General features: G+C 46.0%; 1 protein-coding gene across 2 annotated transcripts in view; it reads right to left on the bottom strand.

Annotated features, from left to right (window-relative positions):
* The window catches only part of LOC114666194 (pleckstrin homology domain-containing family G member 1), a 131995-nt gene that overhangs the window by 36984 nt on the left and 75843 nt on the right, over nucleotides 1-19168 (bottom strand). For both annotated transcript variants that reach the window (XM_051919273.1, XM_028820959.2), the window contains exons 3-4: nucleotides 12419-12519; nucleotides 2837-2906 (exon numbers count right to left, since the gene is read on the bottom strand). In XM_051919273.1, coding sequence (XP_051775233.1) covers nucleotides 2837-2906; nucleotides 12419-12519 — 171 coding nt within the window. The remainder of the gene's footprint in view (nucleotides 1-2836; nucleotides 2907-12418; nucleotides 12520-19168) is intronic.

Consider the following 19168-nt stretch of genomic DNA (forward strand, 5'->3'; position numbering starts at 1 on the left):
GTTAAGGTAGCACTTTTTTTAGGTCCTAAATGACCAGCTGTGCTGATCCATCAGTGCTCACCACCCACCAGTTTATTTTGCATTTTTAAATGGCCGCACTGCAGAGCAGACCCTTTCAATAGACCCTAGCCAGTTAAGCGGCAGGTGCAAAACATATCAGGTAACCACACCGTCAACTACCCCTTCGTTACTGGTGAGATGTTTTGCTTAAAATCAAATGACAAACTCCACTTAGGGTTTAGTAGAAGGACTTTATTTTGACTTGCCTAGTGTTTGCAGACCCCTGAAAAAGGCTAACAGGTTGGCACAATTTCATTCTGAGGAGCATCAACAGCTCCTATTTATATGGCTCTTGGGGACATTAACTTCCAAATGTCTCCCCTCAAAACTGATTTCTTGGGCTCTGGAAGATCACAGTTAGCAAAGGGGCGATCGGGCAGGTAGTCAAGCAGATTTAGTAATTAGATATAGAAAGGGTCAGAGATCGAGTCAGTTTTGAAAATAGTGAGAGGCAGGTTTGGGTTGGTGGAAGGATGGATATAGTGAGGGGTGAACAGATATGGTGAGGGGCTCCTAAGTATATAATGAGGAGCAGACAGATATAGCAGGTGGAGACAGAAAGGGACGGGCACCAACAAAAAGGGGTGGGACAGAAGAGAGGTGAGTGGATATAGTACTTTATGAGGTGGGATGGATGGGTTGATATGGCGAGGGGTGGGCATGGGGATATAGTGAGCTTAGATAAGGTAGAGGTCACAAATAGTTAGGAGGTGGACGGATGGTGGATATAGTGGAGGAGGGGTTGGGTAAAGTCAGGTAGGACAAAAGGGGCACATTTAGTGAGGGGTGGGCAGATATAGTGAATAGATACAGTGAGGGGCTCCTAAATATATAATGAGGAGCAGATGGATATAGCAGGCACAGGCAGAGGCAGAAATGGGTGGGGTACCGACAGAAAGGGGAGGGACAGAAGACAGGTGAGTGGATATAATGATTTATGAGCTGGGATGGATTGGTTGATATGGTGAGGAGTGGGCAGATGGATATAGTGAGATGGGCATGGAGATATAGCGAGCTTAGATAAGGTAAAGGTCACAAATAGTAAAGAGGTGGATGGATGAGGTGGATATAGTGGAGAAGGGTCGGGTCGGGCAAGACGGAAGGGGCGCATTTAGTGAGAGGGGGGATATAGTGAGGGGTGGGCAGATATAGTGAACAGATACAGTCTGGGGCTCCTAAGTATATAATGAGGAGCAGACGAATATAGCAGGCAGAGACAGAAAGGGGCGGGTACCAACAGAAAGGGGCAGGGTTCCAACAGAAAGAGGCGTGGTACTGACAGAAAGGGGCGGGGCAGAAGACAGGTGAGTGGATATAGTGATTTATGAGGTGGGATGGATGGGTTGATATAGTGAGGGGTGGGCAGATATAGCGAACAGATGCAGTGATGGGCTCCTAAGTATATAATGAGGAACAGATGGATATAGCAGGCAGAGACAGAAAGGGGTGGGCCCCAACAGAAAGGGGTGGAGTACCAACAGAAAGGGGTGGGGCAGAAGACAGGTAAGTGGATATAGTGATTTATGTGGTGGGATGGATGGGTTGATATGGTGAGGGGTGGGCAGATGGATATAGTGAGATGGGCATGTGGATATAGTGAGCTTAGATAAGGTAAAGGTCACAAATAGTAAGGAGATGGACAGATTAGGTGGATATAGTGGAGGAGGGTCGGGTCGGACAGGACAGAAGGGGTACATTTAGTGAGAGGGGGAATGTAGTGAGGGGTGGGCAGATACAGTCTGGGGCTCCTAAGTATATAATGAGGAGCAGACGGATATAACAGGCATAGACAAAGGGGCGGGGCATCGACAGAAAGGGGCGTAGTACTGACAGAAATGGGCGGGACGAAAGACAGGTGAGTGGATATAGTGATTTATGAGGTGGGATGGATGGGTTGATATGGTGAAGGGTGGGCATGGGGATATAAGGAGCTAAGATAAGGTAAAGGTCAGAAATAGTAAGGTGGACAGATGAGGTGGATATAGTGGAGGAGGATCAGGTCGAGACGGGCAGGACGGAAGGGGCACATTTAGTGAGAGGGGGGATATAGTGAGGGGCAGATATACTGTCCTGCCCTGTTAACAACGAAGAAAACAAAAAAGGGAATGAAATAAAACTGCCAAAATAAATTGAAATGATCAATAAACCTCAGAAGAAGATTGAACACTAAAACAAAATAAATAAACCGAAATGTGTATAGAATGTGTTGTAACAATTTGAAGGGGCTGGTGAGGGGGCTATCGTTAATCTGTCAGTTGGAGAATTAAGGGAGTTGTCTTTTTATTTTTTGGTATTTTTATTAACACAAATCAGTCTCCACACGTGGACCATTTGAATCCTCCGTATGCATCCTTCTCAGTTTTTGAAACCTTGTTAGCTTTTACCGCATAAACAGCTTTATATCTCTAATATAATGGAGCAGTTCCTCTACGTTAAACCAAAAAAAAGCAAAATAAAAGCCTTATAATGATTAGCAACTGCCGAAAAACCATTTAAAGTACAGTATGGAAAAAGAAAGAATTAGCATAATGCTCCATCTTTCACTCTTTACACCTAAAGGCAAAAAAGCAGAAAACATTCTTGCGCTGTTGGCTTAAGCAGTAATTACTTTTGGTGTGTCACGGCAGCTCCTGAGGTGTGCACTTTCATTGTTTTGCACAGAATGCCAGTGTGAGGAACACCAGCTGTTAAGGGAGAAGACGTGTCCCGGCTTGATAGAGCAGCAGAAGAGACTCGGGACAAACCCGTCGGCAGAGACGCTTAACCCCTCACTTACCTTTGCCACGAAGCACTCCGCGATGGCTACAGGGTCAGCGTTGCAGTTTTCCAGGTCCTGAAGCAGGTCACTAAAATAAAAGCCAAGCACAAAATATAATTACCAGCTTGTCAAAATGGCATTTCTCATTTGCTAGGTTTCACCATATGCCCTTCTCACACAGCAGAGGCTGCTAATGGAACTTTACAGGTAACAGCAAATACGCAGAGCGAGAACGAAAATGCAAAAGTCCAGCCGTTCATTTCTTAAACTTTCTGCTTCTAATATCGGGTGGTAAGAAGGAGCCAGCAGCACAGGAACCATCCCTTGATGGGATGCCAGTCCAGTTACTGGGCACCCATACTTAATCGTCTATCCATCCAGGTTTTCAGGCTGCTGTTTCTATTAAAGGGGTTTGAGTGGAGCCAGGAAGTTTTGGGCACAAGGCAGAAATCGAGCCTGAATAATATGCCAGCCCCTCACAGGGCACAGTCGGACTGACTTATACCCACTGTTCTTAGCTTATCATATTCTGTAAAGAGCTGCAGGAGGCTTCAGTTTATTCCAAGCATGGTAGGCCAAAAACTGTTCTCTATAGGCAGGCAGGCAGACCATCGTAGGGTACATTCACACATACACCCAACCCCCTCGCCACAGCAAATCACACTGCAGGAACTTCTGTCACTATGAGCATAACATGACATTTTGTTTATGGCTGAAAACTCCTTTATGCATGTTGGACCGTTGACCCCCACTCAGTTCTTGATTCGTGTCGTTACTTTTGCAGGAAACGGCTCGTCATTGAATGGAGTGCCACCCTGTCTATTCTTACATATCTATTGTGACGTGGGAGTCGGTGTCTAGCACCCCAAAGACGAGGCTGAGACTCAGTACTGCATCACAACCAGCTTTATGCCACTCGAAACAAGAACAGCAAGGTTATCCCGGTTCCTCCCTGTGTGGATAGCGCTTTGAGTGCTGAGAAAAGCGCTATATAAATGTAATGAATTATTATTTATTGTAATGGGTTCAAGACAATTCAACTATACACAGACGCAGCAAACAGACGGGGTCGGGGGCCAGAGGCCAAGTTAAAATGTTCCCTACATCACAACATCGGGTGACTGGTGACTTGCACGTGTCAGCGGTCAGCTTGTAGTCGTTTCTGTGGCACTGCGAAACTCCGGTTACCTCAGCAATGGACAAGTAACCCTAACGTTGGGCACATCTCGCTTCTGTGGGTCGTCCCGTTGCGGAGGGTATCAAATGAGGTGATCGCGCTTCTGTGGCACATCCCATTGGGGAGGTTCTCAAATGAGGTGATCGCATTTCTGTGGATCATCCCGTTGGGGAGGGTCTCAATAGAGGCGATCGTGCTTCTGTGGGACGTCCCATTGGGGAGGGTCTCAAATGAGGCGATCACATTTCTGTGGGTCATCTCCATTGGAGAGGGTCTCAATAGAGGCGATCGTGCTTCTGTGGGATGTCCCATTGGGAAGGGTCTGAAATGAGGCGATCGTGTTTCAATGGGTCATCCCATTGGGGAAGATCTCAATAGAGGCTATCACGCTTTTGCAAGGTCTCAAAAGAGGCAATCTTGCTTCTGCGGATTATCCCGTTGTGGAGGGTCTCAAATGAGGTGATCCCACTTCTGTGGATCATCCCGTTGGGGAGGGTCTTAATAGTGGCAATCGTGCTTCTGCAGGTCTTAAATGAGGTGATCCCACTTCTGTGGGTCGTCCCCGTTGGGGAGGGTCTCAATAGAGGCGATCGTGCTTCTGTGGGACGTCCCATTGGGGAGGTTCTCAAATGACGCGATCGCATTTCTGTGGGTCATCGGTCTCAATAGAGGCGGATCACTCCTTTGCAGGTCTCAAAAGAGGCAATCTTGTTTCTGCGGGTTATCCCATTGTGGAGGGTCTGAAATGAGGTGATCCCACTTCTGTGGGTCGTCCCTGTTGGGGAGGGTTTCAATAGAGGTGATCACGCTTCTGTGGATCATCCCATTGGGGAGGGTCTCAATAGAGGCAATCGCGCTTCTGCAGGTCTCAAATGAGGTGATCCCATCCCCGTTGTCGGGGGGGGGGGGGGGTGTGGGGTCTCAATAAAGGCGATTGTGCTTCTGTGGGACGTCCCATTGGGGAGGGTCTCAAATGAGGCAATCGCATTTCTGTGGGTCATCCCATTGGGGAAGATCTCAATAGAGGCGATCACGCTTTTGCAGATCTCAAAAGAGGCAGTCTCGCTTCTGTGGGTTATCCCGTTGCGGAGGGTCTCAAATGAGGCGATCGTGCTTCTGTAGGTCATCCCATTGGGGAGGGTCTCAAAAGAGTTTCTTAGGAAGGGTCTCACACTATATATAGAAAACATCAAAACATACGGAGAAGTACAATACAATACAATACAATACAGTTTATTTTTGTATAGCCCAAAATCACACAGGAAGTGCCGCAATGGTCTTTAACAGGCCCTGCCTCTTGACAGCCCCCCAGCCTTGACTCTCTAAGAAGACAAGGAAAAACTCCCAAAAAAACCTTGTAGGGAAAAACAGAAGAAACCTTGGGAAAGGCAGTTCAAAGAGAGACCCCTTTCCAGGTAGGCTGGGCGTGCAGTGGGTGTCAAAAAGAAGGGGGTCAATACAATACAATGCAGTACACAGAACAGAACAATAAGTAGTTGAGCATAATGTTGTCCGGAGTCCACAAGACGGCTGGAATGTCCCATGAACAATGTGCAACAAGAAGCACAAAGAAAGAAGGATGCAAGGGGGCAAGAATGCCCGATGAACAAAAGAAGACAGACATGTAAAGAAAGAGACGTTAAGGAGTAGCAAATCCATTGAACTGAGGTCCTAAATGCACAGCGTACTTATTGTACCACTGTGCCCGTTTAGTAAAACGGGCATTTCTCTGTACTAGTGTGTGTATATTGTTAATAATAAATAATAATAATTCTTTGCATTTATATAGCGCTTTTCTCACTACTCAAAGCGCTCAGCAATTGCAGGTTAAGGACCTTGCTGAAGGGCCGCAACAGAGCAGAGTCCCTATTGGCATTTACGGGATTCGAACCGGCAACCTTCCGATTGCCAGTGCAGATCCCTAGCCTCAGAGCCACTGTCGGTTGGGGATAAGTGACTGTCCAAACAAAAGCTGAGGTGCCAACCTGGCCGCCCCATACAAGATAATGGCACCAAACAGACTGCCGAGCCGACCCCAGGAGGTTGTCAAAGCTAAAAAAAAAAAAAAAAATGGAAAATTGTTGAGAGTCCAAGCCAGTCACCTGATTTCAATATTATTGAGGATGAAGAGAAAAACAAAGGGGACAAGCCCCCCAAAATGAGCAGGAGCTGAAGATGGCTGCATGAGACGCTTGGCAGAGCATCATCAGAGAAGACCCTCAGCAGCTGGTGATGTCTGTGAATGGCAGACTTCAAGCGACAAATTCCTAAATAGTAGACCTGCCACTCCTGTGTCCCAAACAATATGGTGCACTGAAATTGGGGGGGGGGGGGGGGTTTGGGGGCGCTTAGAAAAAGTGTTATGTGACTGAAATGTCTGCAAATCCCTTTAAATGTCAGTCTGCACTTTAATCACGTCGTCTTACTGGTTTGATTTGTCATTTTAAACCGGGCAACCGAGGAGGGTGGTGGGGGAGAGTCAAGGAAAAAATGGGTCTTTGTCCCAACATTATGGAGGGCACTGTAGCTGAGCACCTTGACCCCTCTGTATTACTCAGACTCTGATACCCCAAGTGTCACAACCGTGAGACTGAACATCAATTAAGGCAGCAGCAGTCAGGACAGAATTCAAAACGCAGGGAGGATTCCACTGTGTAGTTTCCAGACGGGACATGATTGAAAGAAGCTAAGGACACCAATTAGAGTTTTTGCACTAGATAGGCGTGCCCCAGCTAACAACTGAGTAATCAAGAAAGGTCTATAAGTGGTGCTAGCGGGGGTCTTAAGGGCATCAGGAGCTCCGTCTCTATTCCAGAGATAAACGTGACACATTAGCCACAGCTGAGCCCTCATCCTCCAGGGTCAGGCGCAAGTCAAGAGCAAGTCAATCGTCAGAGCTGAAACACTCAAGATGTCCGTGGGCGAACACAGGGCTTGATTTATGTTGAACTGCTCAAGGACTTCTTTCAGGATTCTTATACGTTGGATTTTTCCCCCAAACTGACCAGCTGCCCCTTTGCTGGTGCTACAGCTTTCACAAATTGATTGCACCATTCTGGGGGTCCTGGCTTTATTAGAAGGCATGCCAGATAAACGTCACACATTGCTATGGACGCTGTCTATGTTGGGGACAGGGCATGGGACAGTTGCAACCTGAAAGGAAAATGCCCCCCTCTCCCCAATCCCACAATAATGTTAAAGAAATGCAGGCAGTGCTAAGAAGGAGTTGAAATGGCCACACTGGACACGTCCAAATGTTGCTCCGGGCTACTAAGGCTACATGCTGGCTGCAGGTAAAAGGGACTCAATTCTAATTTTTTGCTTTTATCAGATTTATTTATTTTTTTTTTTGGAATTGTTCAAATTGAATTTTGCAGATAATTCAAATCCAGTATGACTGCATCCCGATCAGTGATGAAGCAGTACTGAAATTTTGACATTCGGAACTCAGTACCGGTGCTAACACGGCTCAGGGGCAAATAACAGATAACTAGCTTCAAAATGAAAGGCAGGCATTTCCCCCCCCCCCCCCCCATGAGGAAGGCCCGGGAGAAAAGATAAAATAAATAAATAAATAAATAAAAATAAAAAATCAATGCAGGAAAGGTCAAATCAATCACCGCTTTAGGTGCTTTAGTTGACTCCATCAAAAAGAGGGAAACAACCAAACCAAAAAAATAATAAAAATAAAATAATCACAAAACAAAGCGCAAAGTGTGTAAATAAATTCAATCTTGGATAAACTAGCGCTACGAGAGGTGACCTTTATATAGTCAGGCCGATGATGACATCATCGCACCATCCCAGTGCGTTGTGGGATGTGTTACCATGGTAACGACGGATTGGGGGGGGGGGGGGCCACACTGGAGTACAAAAACGTTGTCAGAAAAGAACATGAAAAGATGTGAGGTCACTAAATTAACAACAGATGTCAGACATCTGATCAAAACCCCAGAAAAAGATTTATAACTATATATAATCCATATTACTAACTGAGAATGGTAAACCGGATGGCATGGACGCAGGTACACGGCGATGGGACCATGAGACAGGCACGTACAGCAGGCACGTACAGCGCGCGTCTCATAAACCGCACGCGAAGTCGTATCCACCGCGAACGAAGGAGTCACGGCCCAAAAACGAAAGAGCTCAACTGACGTGAATGAGAAATGAAGCAACAACGCGCCCATAGCTAACGACACAGACACACAAAAAAGAGGATTCTGCGCTGCAGCCCAGATTCAAACGGAAGAGGCTATGGCGGCCCCACAGGTCCACGATAAGAGTACGGAAGGTGCAGGCGTCACCGCCATATTGTGAGTGGCACTACTACGGAAGGCGCAGGCGTCACCACCATGTTGTGAGTGGCACTACTGCGGAGTGAAGTTAGGAATAATGTGCTGCTTGGGATTGTACAAACCGCTGAAAGCTTTACACCGAATTCAAACACAATACAGCTCAACGATACAAACACGAGCCCACCTGGATAAGATCAATGAACGCAGGCGCCTACAACGCGCGTCTGAAATGCCGCAAGCAAAGCGGGCACAGCTCCAAGACGAACGAGCTCGACTAATGTATTTCAGGATACCCAACGCCGGGGGTAGGCGAGCGAAGCGAGCAGGGGGCAGAGCCCCCCTTGTTATAAATAACAAACAATGTAGCTCAGCTTATTATGATAATGTTTAAACCTTCAGGAAAGCTAAAACAAAAAAAAAAAGATAAAGAATAACTTGAGTTATTGTGTGTTGGTGGGTGTTATTATGGTGGTGGAGGTGATGTTGGTTATTAAGGGTGGTGGTTATGATGGGGTTTTTGATTATTACTGAAGTGGTGGAGGTGGTGTTGATGGTGGTTATTATGCAGGCTGTTAATGAGGTGCTGCAGGATGAAGTGTTGGTGGTGGTTGTTATTTTTATGATGGTGGATTTGGGGTTGGTGATTGTTAATGTGGTGGTGGTGGCAGATGTGGTGGAGGAGGTGTTGGTGCTTGTTATTGTGGTGATGGTGGTTATTTTGGTGGTGGACGAGATGTTGGTGGTGCATGTGGGGTTGGTGATTGTTAATGTGGTGGTGGCAGATGTAGTGGTGGAGGTGTTGGTGGTTGTCCTGGTGGTGCTGGTGTTGATTGTTATTGTGGTGCTGGATATTTTTGTGGTTGTGTTTTTGTGGTGGTGGATGTGGAGTTGGTGGCTGTTAATGTGGTGGTGGTGGTGGTGGCGGATGTGTTGGCGGTTGTTACCGTGGTGGTGGTTGATGTGGGATTGTCCTGGTGGTGGTGCCGATTGTTATTTTGGTGCTGGATGAGGTGCTGGTATTGGATACTTTGGTGGTTGCCCTGATGGTGCTGATGTTCATAGTGGTTATTGTGGTGGTGTTAGTGGCGTTGATTATTATTGTAGTGGTTGTTGTCCTGATGATGGTGATGTTCGTAGTGGTTATTGTGGTGGTGGAGGAATGATCATCTCTGTTGTAATTTTTCCCCCTAATGTTTATGAGGAGTGGGCAACCATGTACATTTGATATATTTACACAGGTGAGATATAGTGCCTTATGTTCAGTTACTGAAAAGAGAAAAGCCACTTAACTCTGAGCACTGGGCAGTCTGATGACCACTTGGCTGGTGCTTAGGGTTACACAGTGCTGTGGGCTACAGGCAGCCTGCTAAATCTCCAATTTGTATTTTTATCTTTGCCAGTCTCCAATGTTACAGCAGCTGAGCCGTAAAGCAGACAAAACAAAACCTGGGGAAATATTTGAGGGTATAAACTAGCAGTGCAAATGAAGGACGGCAGGTTTACGGCTTTTGTTTTGTCACTCTGCCGATGCTCATATCATCGTTTTTGTTTTTTTGTTTTTTTCTCCCCATTGCTTCCCAGTTCCATGTGCAACTGTTTATCCCAGTCAAGAAATTCAGGTGCTCTACAGAAAAACACAATTTCAGACTGCAGACTTTCCAAAAGAAAAAAAAAAAAAAACAGTCTCCTTCCACACACACGTACACGCTTACACACGTACACGCTCACACAGCCCAGCCTTCTACACAGCATTCTGCCTTTACCTAATAAAATAAATAATTATATACTGGGGTGCCTTCACAGACACACCCTGCCTTAGCTGTAGGCCCCCCCAGGCCTGTGACCCTTGGCCTCTCTGGCATCATCGTGGGTCGGCCTTCTCTCACTCATTTCACTCCTGCAGCCCTTCTCGGCGCTCATTTAAAGAAAAGCTTATGGACACCTGAGCCCACCGCTCCATCCCATTGCACCAAACCGAGACTCACTCATCTTGCCAAGTAAAACGCAAATGAAACAAATGAAACGCGCTACACTCGTGGGTGGTGCTGCCGCCTCACCATTTGAACCCCACACCACGTTTCCCCCTCGTCAATTTGGAAACACCGACTAACCTAAACTGCACGTCTTTCAGGATGTTGGAGAAGAAACTGGAAGAAAACTCGAAAAGACACCAAGTGAAAAAATGCAAAAATGTGCCAACTTGTCCAGGGGGCACGGGATCCAAACCCAGGATGCTAGAGTTATGAGACAGCAGTGCTACTGACTGCACCACCATTTTGCTCTGAAAGAATCATCACATGGCTCCAATCCCGTATATCCATGTATCAAGCTTACCGATATACATTAAGTGGGTTTGTGGTGGCACTGCAATGGCGCCCGGTGTATTTTTGTAACAAACCTTCAGTCCTTTGACAAATGCCAGTGAGGATGTGTGAATGTTACTGCAGTACAACAGAAGTGGCCTTTCTCAGCAGGCTGACCCTTGAAGCCACAAGCCATGGAAAAGATCAGAAGTGGACACAGGAAGATGACAATGACAGCCATTTCATCTTCCCAGTCACCAGATTCCTACCCAAATGAGTGTGCGAGCGATGAAACAGAATGAGTGGTTTGAAGTATCCAATCGACTAACCGAAAGGTAGGTGCTAAAAATTCCCAGAATCGGTCAAACATCACGAGTGTAGGGTGTGGTTATCTAATTCGCCACTAGGAATCGTATGGCTACAGTCTGATTTGATCAGTCCGCCGAGTGGCATCGTATGGAGCTCATCAGAGTGCCACTTAATCTACAGTCATGCCCAGGCCTTGACAATTTTTTTTTTCCTCCGCGTCCCCATGGCAAAATTTTCCAAGAGATAATGACGATCACGTTTATCGATATTGACGAACTCATTCATAAAGAGTTTGTTTGATGGCTCATCAGTGACATTGCTTTGAACTGCTAAGCCGTCTACGGGGAAGCGTCTTTGGAAGAAAAACGCGGAAGGTACTGGCACATCCAAAACTGGATTTTGCATCGTGACAAGACGCCAAGCTGTCAGTCAAAGAGGTCTCTTGCTTCACACTCCCCCCAAACCCCCCCCCCCCCCTTGAAATCACCAGATCTCACCAGACTCCTTTGTGTTCACGAAATTAAAGATCGAGACAGAAGGGAAGAAGATTTTCTACCGTGAGGTCTCTGGACAAACCCCCAGATTTCATTTTTCCCTGTGAAGCATTTGGCTCCTGCCCAAACAGATCCATTATTGGATAATACGAGGGGCAGTCAAGCTAAGATTAGAAAATGGAGTTGATCAGAAAATGGAATTAATCTTACTTAACAAAACTGCTTAGGTAATTTCTCCATGTTGTCTCCACCCTTCTCAATGCACTTGCGCCACCCTGCCTAGAAGTGCCAGCAGAATAAAAGGTTTTGTCTTGTCCTCGCAAACCACTCGTGCACCGCTTTCTTCACGTTGTCATCTGTCTTGACTTGACGACCACCCAGATGTTTTTTTTAGTGGTCCAAAAAGCTGGAAATCACATGGTGTGAATAAGGAGGATGTGGCGAAACCTCAAACTTCAGTTTCTCCAGACAAGCCTCGGTATTCTTAGCAGTATGTGCGTCATTGTTTTGTCCTGCTTGGATCGAATAGCAGTCTTCACATTGGTCTCCAGCAAGTCACAGTAACTTGCGCTGGTGACTGTAGGACCCCTCGGCATGGAGTATTCAAAAATAACTCGGGGGCATGAGTTGTGGCGAGGACTAGACAAAACCTTTTATTCTGCAGGCACTTCTAGGCAGGGTGGTGCAAGTGCATTGAGAAGGGTGGAGACCACATTGAGAAATGACAGCATCAGTTTTGTGAAGGTTCGCTCCATTTTCTGATCAACCCCATTTTCTAACTTCTGTATAAGACAGAAGACACCCAACTAGAGCCAGCACCTCGCCGAAGTGAGGACGTTCTTAGCAGCATCGGTTTGTCGAGCAGAGTAGCCTGAAGTTCCTATCAAAAGCCATTCAGGCTTCTCTGCGTTTTACTGCTTTTCTCAGATTAGTTGCGTCCCACACAAGGATATTCAACACCCCACCATCCTAAATGGGAATTCCAAACAAGTAAGGATGAGAGTTTAAGGGGCTCGTACCTGTTAAAGTGGTAGATCTCACGAATGTTCCCAAACAAGGCGGCCCGCTCCTCTGTCCCTAGCGAGAGCCGACCGTGGTCAGTGATGCAGTCCAAGTAGTCCTGCCAAGAAACAAACAAAATAAAATAATAAAAAATACAAATTGGTAACCTTTTCATTTAACATTATTAATAAAATTTTTAAATTATGTAAAGACTAGCTGCCCCCCCACGGCTTTGCCTGCGTAGTAGTGAAACAGGACAAACTTTAAAAATCAATTTAAAAAAATGTAATAATTTTTATTGAGAAGAATTTATATTGATGGCTTTCGTATCCGTACAATATTTTTGGTTTTGCTATCAGGGGCGACAATGTAGCTACGATCTCTTTGCCAAAAATGTAAAAAGTTGGCAAAGTGTCTGTGGGCATGTGAAGGGATATGCGACAAAGTCCTAAATATGACAACGGCTTTAACAGACCTGCTAGTGCTGAGTGCCAAACATTATGTCTGCATATCCCCTTAACTGAAAGTTTAATTACGAAGTCTTAAGTGTTTGATTCAAATTTTTACAAATCAATCCTTGCTTAAGATGCAGGAAACACACGACATGTAATTAATTCCTCGCTCATATGGATATCGGGCGACCGCTTCATCAGAGTATTCCAGGTCTCCATTTGAAGCCGCAGTGATTCCAATGCCACTGTCGTCTACATGTATCTGCCACTTCGGCCCACATTATCACCCACCACTCCATGAGCCGGCTGAAAACAGCAGCCATGTCGGGACAAGAACAAAACAAAACTCTGTGCTTGATGTTCGTCCAAACTGAAGGTCTCCCCAATGCACAGATTTATCTTCAAAGCAAAGCTACGGACTCTCAACAGGCCTACAAAACACACCTGAACACGCAAACAGACTTCAAGTAGCGAAGAACGTGGGAGACACTAAAATATCTCTCTATTAGAAAAGAAAATCTTCAGACGAGACTATTGCCAAGAGATTTTTTTTCAATTCCCGCTGTCCTCTCAACCATTTCTGGTTCACGGCCCACGACCCCGGTCCTCTCACCTCTCATTCGTGCGAGTGCTTTTGTCAGGTGCAATTCTTACTCTCTCAGCTTTTATAAACTTTTACGTTTTCCTCACTTTAAGTTCCCAATAAAAGACGACGTATCATGTCCAAATTTTATTGAAGAATTTCATCCCAAAGGGTTATCAACAGAAGAAATGAGTATACGGGCAATCCTAGCACTGAGAAACAATGAAGTCAAACGAATTAACGTGAAAATTGTCGATCGGTTACACGGCAAATAAGTGAAATGCGTATCAATAGACTCTGCTATACAGAGTTGGTGGTGATGGTGCGGAAGTTGAAAACATCAACTTACAATATCATAAAGAATATCTACAACCGTTAACACCGTCCACTCTTCCTCCGCACGAATTACTGTAGAAAGAAGGATGTATCGTAATGTAATTGCGTAATTTATGTCTGAGTTGGGCTATGCAATAGGAGAAGATTAGTTGTATTCAAACTTGGTCGAAAAATTTTACATGTCAGAATTGTAACAGGCGACAAAGAAAGGTAATGTAGAACATCTTCAGGGGATAACATGAGACACCAAAGGAGATCTTGATATGCCATTCGTATTTAAACGTTTACAGTTTCCCATCAGAATAGCTTTTGCTATGACAATTAACAAATCACAGGGACAAATATTCGAAAAAGTCTGTTTATTTATTAAAGGGAAAGAAACGATATTCACTCACGGGCAGTTGTACGTTGTGTTGTTATGATGAAACTCCAAACACGGAATCAGAATTCAATGCAATATTGACAAAAAGTTAATTCCAAATATTGTTTTAATCTGAAGTTTTACAGTAAAAGTGTAAGTTTAAAAAAGTATTTGCCTGTTAATTTCAGAGCCAAACAGAATGAAAACGTATAACGCATACCTCTAACACAGCATGAAACAATTTTCTTTCAATTTATTACGTTTTACTATTTTTTACTATGGTTAATTACTCACTGTAATGTAAAATAAATAGTTCTATTATGCATATGTAACAATTCCCATGAAGATAACAATCTCTTTGAATTTTTAAATTATACATCCGCTTCCCCATATGCGAGCGGCCCGGGGGTTGACAAGCGAAGTGAGCAGGTGGCTAGTCTACGAAAAAACAGTCATAAAAACAGAAATAATGGCGACGTGCCGTGGGGACGAGCACACGGGGCTGATCAAATACGTGCTGTGAAAACGAACGAGGCTCAACGACGAGAATGTCTGCCAGAATCTTCACTGCATGGGCCCACAACATACACAGATCAGCTAAAGCATTCAAACTATCGACAGTTGAGGTGAATCCCATTGAATATCTGATCCCAATGGCATTCCAAATGGTACCAAATACCACAGGACACCCTCAGAGGGGTCTTTACGGAGTCCATGCCTCGACGGGTCAGAGCTGTTTGGATGGCATGAGGAGAAGCAACACCATATTAGGCAGAGGCTTTTAATGATGGCTCTGAGCCGAGATTGCCAGTTTGAATCCTGTAATACAGCAGAAATGATTCCACTCCATTAACCTGCAATTGCACCACCTTGGGTACGACGTTAACCTGCAAGCAGGTCCTCCAACTGGAAGGGAAAACTTGGGGGCTGATGGCACGATTGGCACTCCAGCCACTGTAAAAACAACAAAAAAGGGGGCTGAACGACAAGAATCAAACCATTAGGGACATCAGGAACACCTTAGGATGACTGAAATCAACTGTCTGGACTATCATGAAGAAGAAAGAACACACTGGTGGGCTCAGGAATCACAAAGGGACTGGTAGGCCAAGGAAGATCTCCACTGCTGGGGATGGAAGAATCCTCACTATGGTCAAGAAAAAGCCCCCAACACCTGTCTGACAGACCAGACACAGTCTTCAGTGGGCCGATGTGTGCGTGTCAGAGACGACTATCAGCAGAAGACTTCATGAACAGAAACACAGAGGAGGTCACACTGCAAGATGAAGACCACAAAAACAGGACAGCCAGAATTCTGGGAAAAGGTCTTGTGGACCAATGAGAAAGATGAACCTCATCAGAGTAATGGCAAGAGCAAAGTGTGGAGACGACCAGGAACTGCCTGAGATCCAAAGCAGACCACCTCATCTGTTAAACATGGCGGTGCTGGGGGTGTATGGCTAGCACAGGTCCTGGCGCACTTCATTGATGATGGAACTGCAATGAATTTTGAGGAGTGTAGAAACATCTGATCTGCTCGAGTTCAGTAAATGACAACAAACTCACTGGACGGCACTTCATCCTCCAACAAGATAACGAGCCAAACAGACTGCTGACGCCACACGGGAGTTTATCAAAGCTGAAAAATGGAAAATTCTTCAATAGCCAAGGCAGTTATCCAATTTCAATGCAACTGAGCATGAAGAGAAAACTGAAAGGGACAAACGAGCAGGAGCTGAGAGGCCTAGCAGATCATCCCGTCCTGGGTTACTTTCTATCTGATGCTGCCAGGTTTGGCCCTGCATCGCAACAAAAACCAAGAAACACATCAAGGAGGTCTGAGCGTTGGTCTGCGTGGCTTTGCGTGAGCATTAATTACTTCTCAAGACTTCCTTGAACTGCTCTGAAGAATTTCCAGCATATCACAACAACAAAAACATTGGTTCCATAAATAGCGCCATTAAGAGGAATGCATAAATAAGATAAAAAACAAGTCTCTCAATATTTCTAAACAAGGCAATGACCTTGTTCTCAAATCAGCAACAACAGGGGGCAGCTTCCAGTGTCTTAAAAAGAATAGCCGGACAGCTGAGAGGGCCTAGTAAATGTCTGGGAGAGCAGCCTCACAGGACACCCAGCTGTAGACAATTCTGGTGGTCCTGCGTCTAACATTGGCCAGGGCCTGACAGGCGGCATTGGTTGTGGTGGCACAAAATACAGGGCAATGAAAACCGCATTGGATGCTTGGCAGGGCACCAAAACAATAGGAGAATGCCAGGCTGAAGGAAAAAAAATGTGTGTGTATACAGGGCGAGTCAAAAATAATTTTAACATTTGAATGGCGGAAATAATTTATTCACAAAACATACTTCATATGTGCAAGATGATCTACAGGAATGTCTCAACCTGTTCACCATCATGTTCAGGACATAGACCATAGGCGGCACATAAATTGTCCAAAAAAATTGTATACAAGTACAAACATATCAGGACCATTAGTGTTAACAGAATTTTGACTCACCCTGTATATACACACACACATACACCATCCATCCATCCATTGTCTCCCGCTTATCCGAGGTCGGGTCGCGGGGGCAGCAGCTTGAGCAGAGATGCCCAGACTTAACCTCTCTCCGGCCACTTCTTCTAGCTCTTCCAGGAGAATCCCGAGGCGTTCCCAGGCCAGCCGGGAGACATAGTCCCTCCAGCGTGTCCTGGGTCTTCCCCAGGGCCTCCTCCCGGTTGGACGTGCCCGGAACACCTCACCAGGGAGACGTCCAGGAGGCATCCTAATCAGATGCCCGAGCCACCTCATCTGACTCCTCTCGATGCGGAGGAGCAGTGGCTCTACTCTGAGACCCTCCCGGATGACTAAGCTTCTCACCCTCTCTTTAAGGGAGAGCCCAGACACCCTGCGGAGGAAACACATTTCAGCCGCTTGTATTCGCGATCTCGTTCTTTCAGTCACAACCCATAGCTCATGACCATAGGTGAGGGTAGGAACATAGATCGACTGGTAAATTGAGAGCTTTGCCTTATGGCTCAGCTCCTTTTTCACCACGACAGACCGATGCAGAGTCCGCATCACTGCGGACGCCGCACCGATCCGCCTGGCGATCTCACGCTCCATTCTTCCCTCACTCGTGAACAAGACCCCAAGATACTTGAACTCCTCCACTTGAGGCAGGATCTCGCTCCCAACCCTGAGAGGGCACTCCACCCTTTTCCAGCTGAGGACCATGGTCTCGGATTTGGAGGTGCTGATTCCCATCCCAGCCGCTTCACACTCGGCTGCGAACCGATCCAGAGAGAGCTGAAGATCACGGCCTGATGAAGCAAACAGGACAACATCATCTGCAAAAAGCAGTGACCCAATCCTGAGTCCACCAAACCGGACCCCCTCAACACCCTGGCTGCGCCTAGAAATTCTGTCCATAAAAGTTATGAAACACACATACACAGTGGGGGGAAATAAGTATATGATCAACCCTGCTGAATTAGTAAGTGTGCTTACTTACCAAGAAATGAACCGTCTCTCATTTCATTTTAATGGAGAGACAGTCAGAAGATCAACCAAAAATCCAGAAAAAAAACACATTGGATAAAAGTTATAAATTGATTTGCAGGCCATTGAGAGAAATAAGGATTTGATGCCCTACCACCCAGCCAGACTTCTGGCTCCCACAGATTACAATCAAGCAATCAATGACAGGGTCCTGACTTTTGGCAAATGCTTCCTTTTTTTGATCACTTGACTTGCCAACTTAATGTATTCAGTATAGTAAAGAAAATAGAAGAAGGGAGCCTTATGTTAAGCAAGGAACATGTCATTTCTTTAAAAAGAAGTTCAATTTGACATGACCTGACAGTCGCAAGGCAATCGTTTGACCCATCATGCCAATGCCGCCACGCCGGGTAGCCCCCTGGCTTGTACACATGGCTCCTCCCATTTACTGTATACAGTACACACCTTGGACATATTTACAAGATCTTACAAAACCGTGATCCGGCACAGACAGCCCATTTCCACATGAGGTGGAGCATTCTTTAAAACAAAATAAATAAAGAATGCCCACACGGCAGCTCACAGCATATTAGCAGCACTCTGTTCAGACTTTGATGGAATTAGAAACAAAGCTGCAAAATCTGCAGGGCTTTTCTACGCAGCCTCACCCATACAGAGATATGCAGAGAAGATGGGATTAAAGCATTTAAGTGTTACAACGGAATCAAAGAGACGGATCATCCGACTTGGACGTCTGCACTGGAATTCAGATGGATCTGCTTGGCTGCGGTGGAAAACATCCTGCATGGTTCCTGTTCCAAAGAAGGCAGGCGCCTCTTCACCTAATGGCCCCAGACCACTGGCACTCACGTCACATGTCGTCAAGACCTTCGACAGGCTGGTTGGGGACTATAGGAGTTCTGTTGTGAAAGACCACTTGGAACCAATCAGACCAGCATTGGTGAGGATTAGAGGATGAAATTGTCCATCTGAACCACAAAGCTGGCCGCACTGTGACAATCTCGTTTTTTTTTTTTATTTCTCCAGCATCTTCACTGCCATCTAGCCATCCCTGTTAAGGGGTCAGCTCAGGGATACGCAGGTGGATGAGCCACAGTACAAAAGCACAGTAAGCACTATAGTCAAAGTACTCAGCCCTTTGGCTTCCCTTTCTTCCAGTCAGTGCCTCCACTCCTCCTCACGTAAGCACCGTCGTCCTCCTCCTCCTGACTCAGGCTCCCTGAATGAAGGCAGGCAGCTCCTTATATTCAGAATCCCAGGTGCACTTCCGGTGTTGCAGAATTGTGGCCCAGGAGTACCTCCTGGTAAGGTGGTAGCCCTATATTAAAAAGGGCTCAGCAGTTCCTGCAGCACACCCCAGTGGCACCCCCAGAACCCAACAGGGCAGAGCCGAAAAAATACCAATTCCTATACAGCCCTGAGGGAATCCGAGGTGCTACTGCACCCCTCGGGGCTGCCAAATAGTAGATCAGGAGTTGACCCAATATAAAAAGGTCAACTATTCCAAGG

This window comes from Erpetoichthys calabaricus, chromosome 15 (genome assembly GCF_900747795.2).
Source record: "Erpetoichthys calabaricus chromosome 15, fErpCal1.3, whole genome shotgun sequence".
Taxonomy (NCBI): Eukaryota; Metazoa; Chordata; class Cladistia; order Polypteriformes; family Polypteridae; genus Erpetoichthys; species Erpetoichthys calabaricus.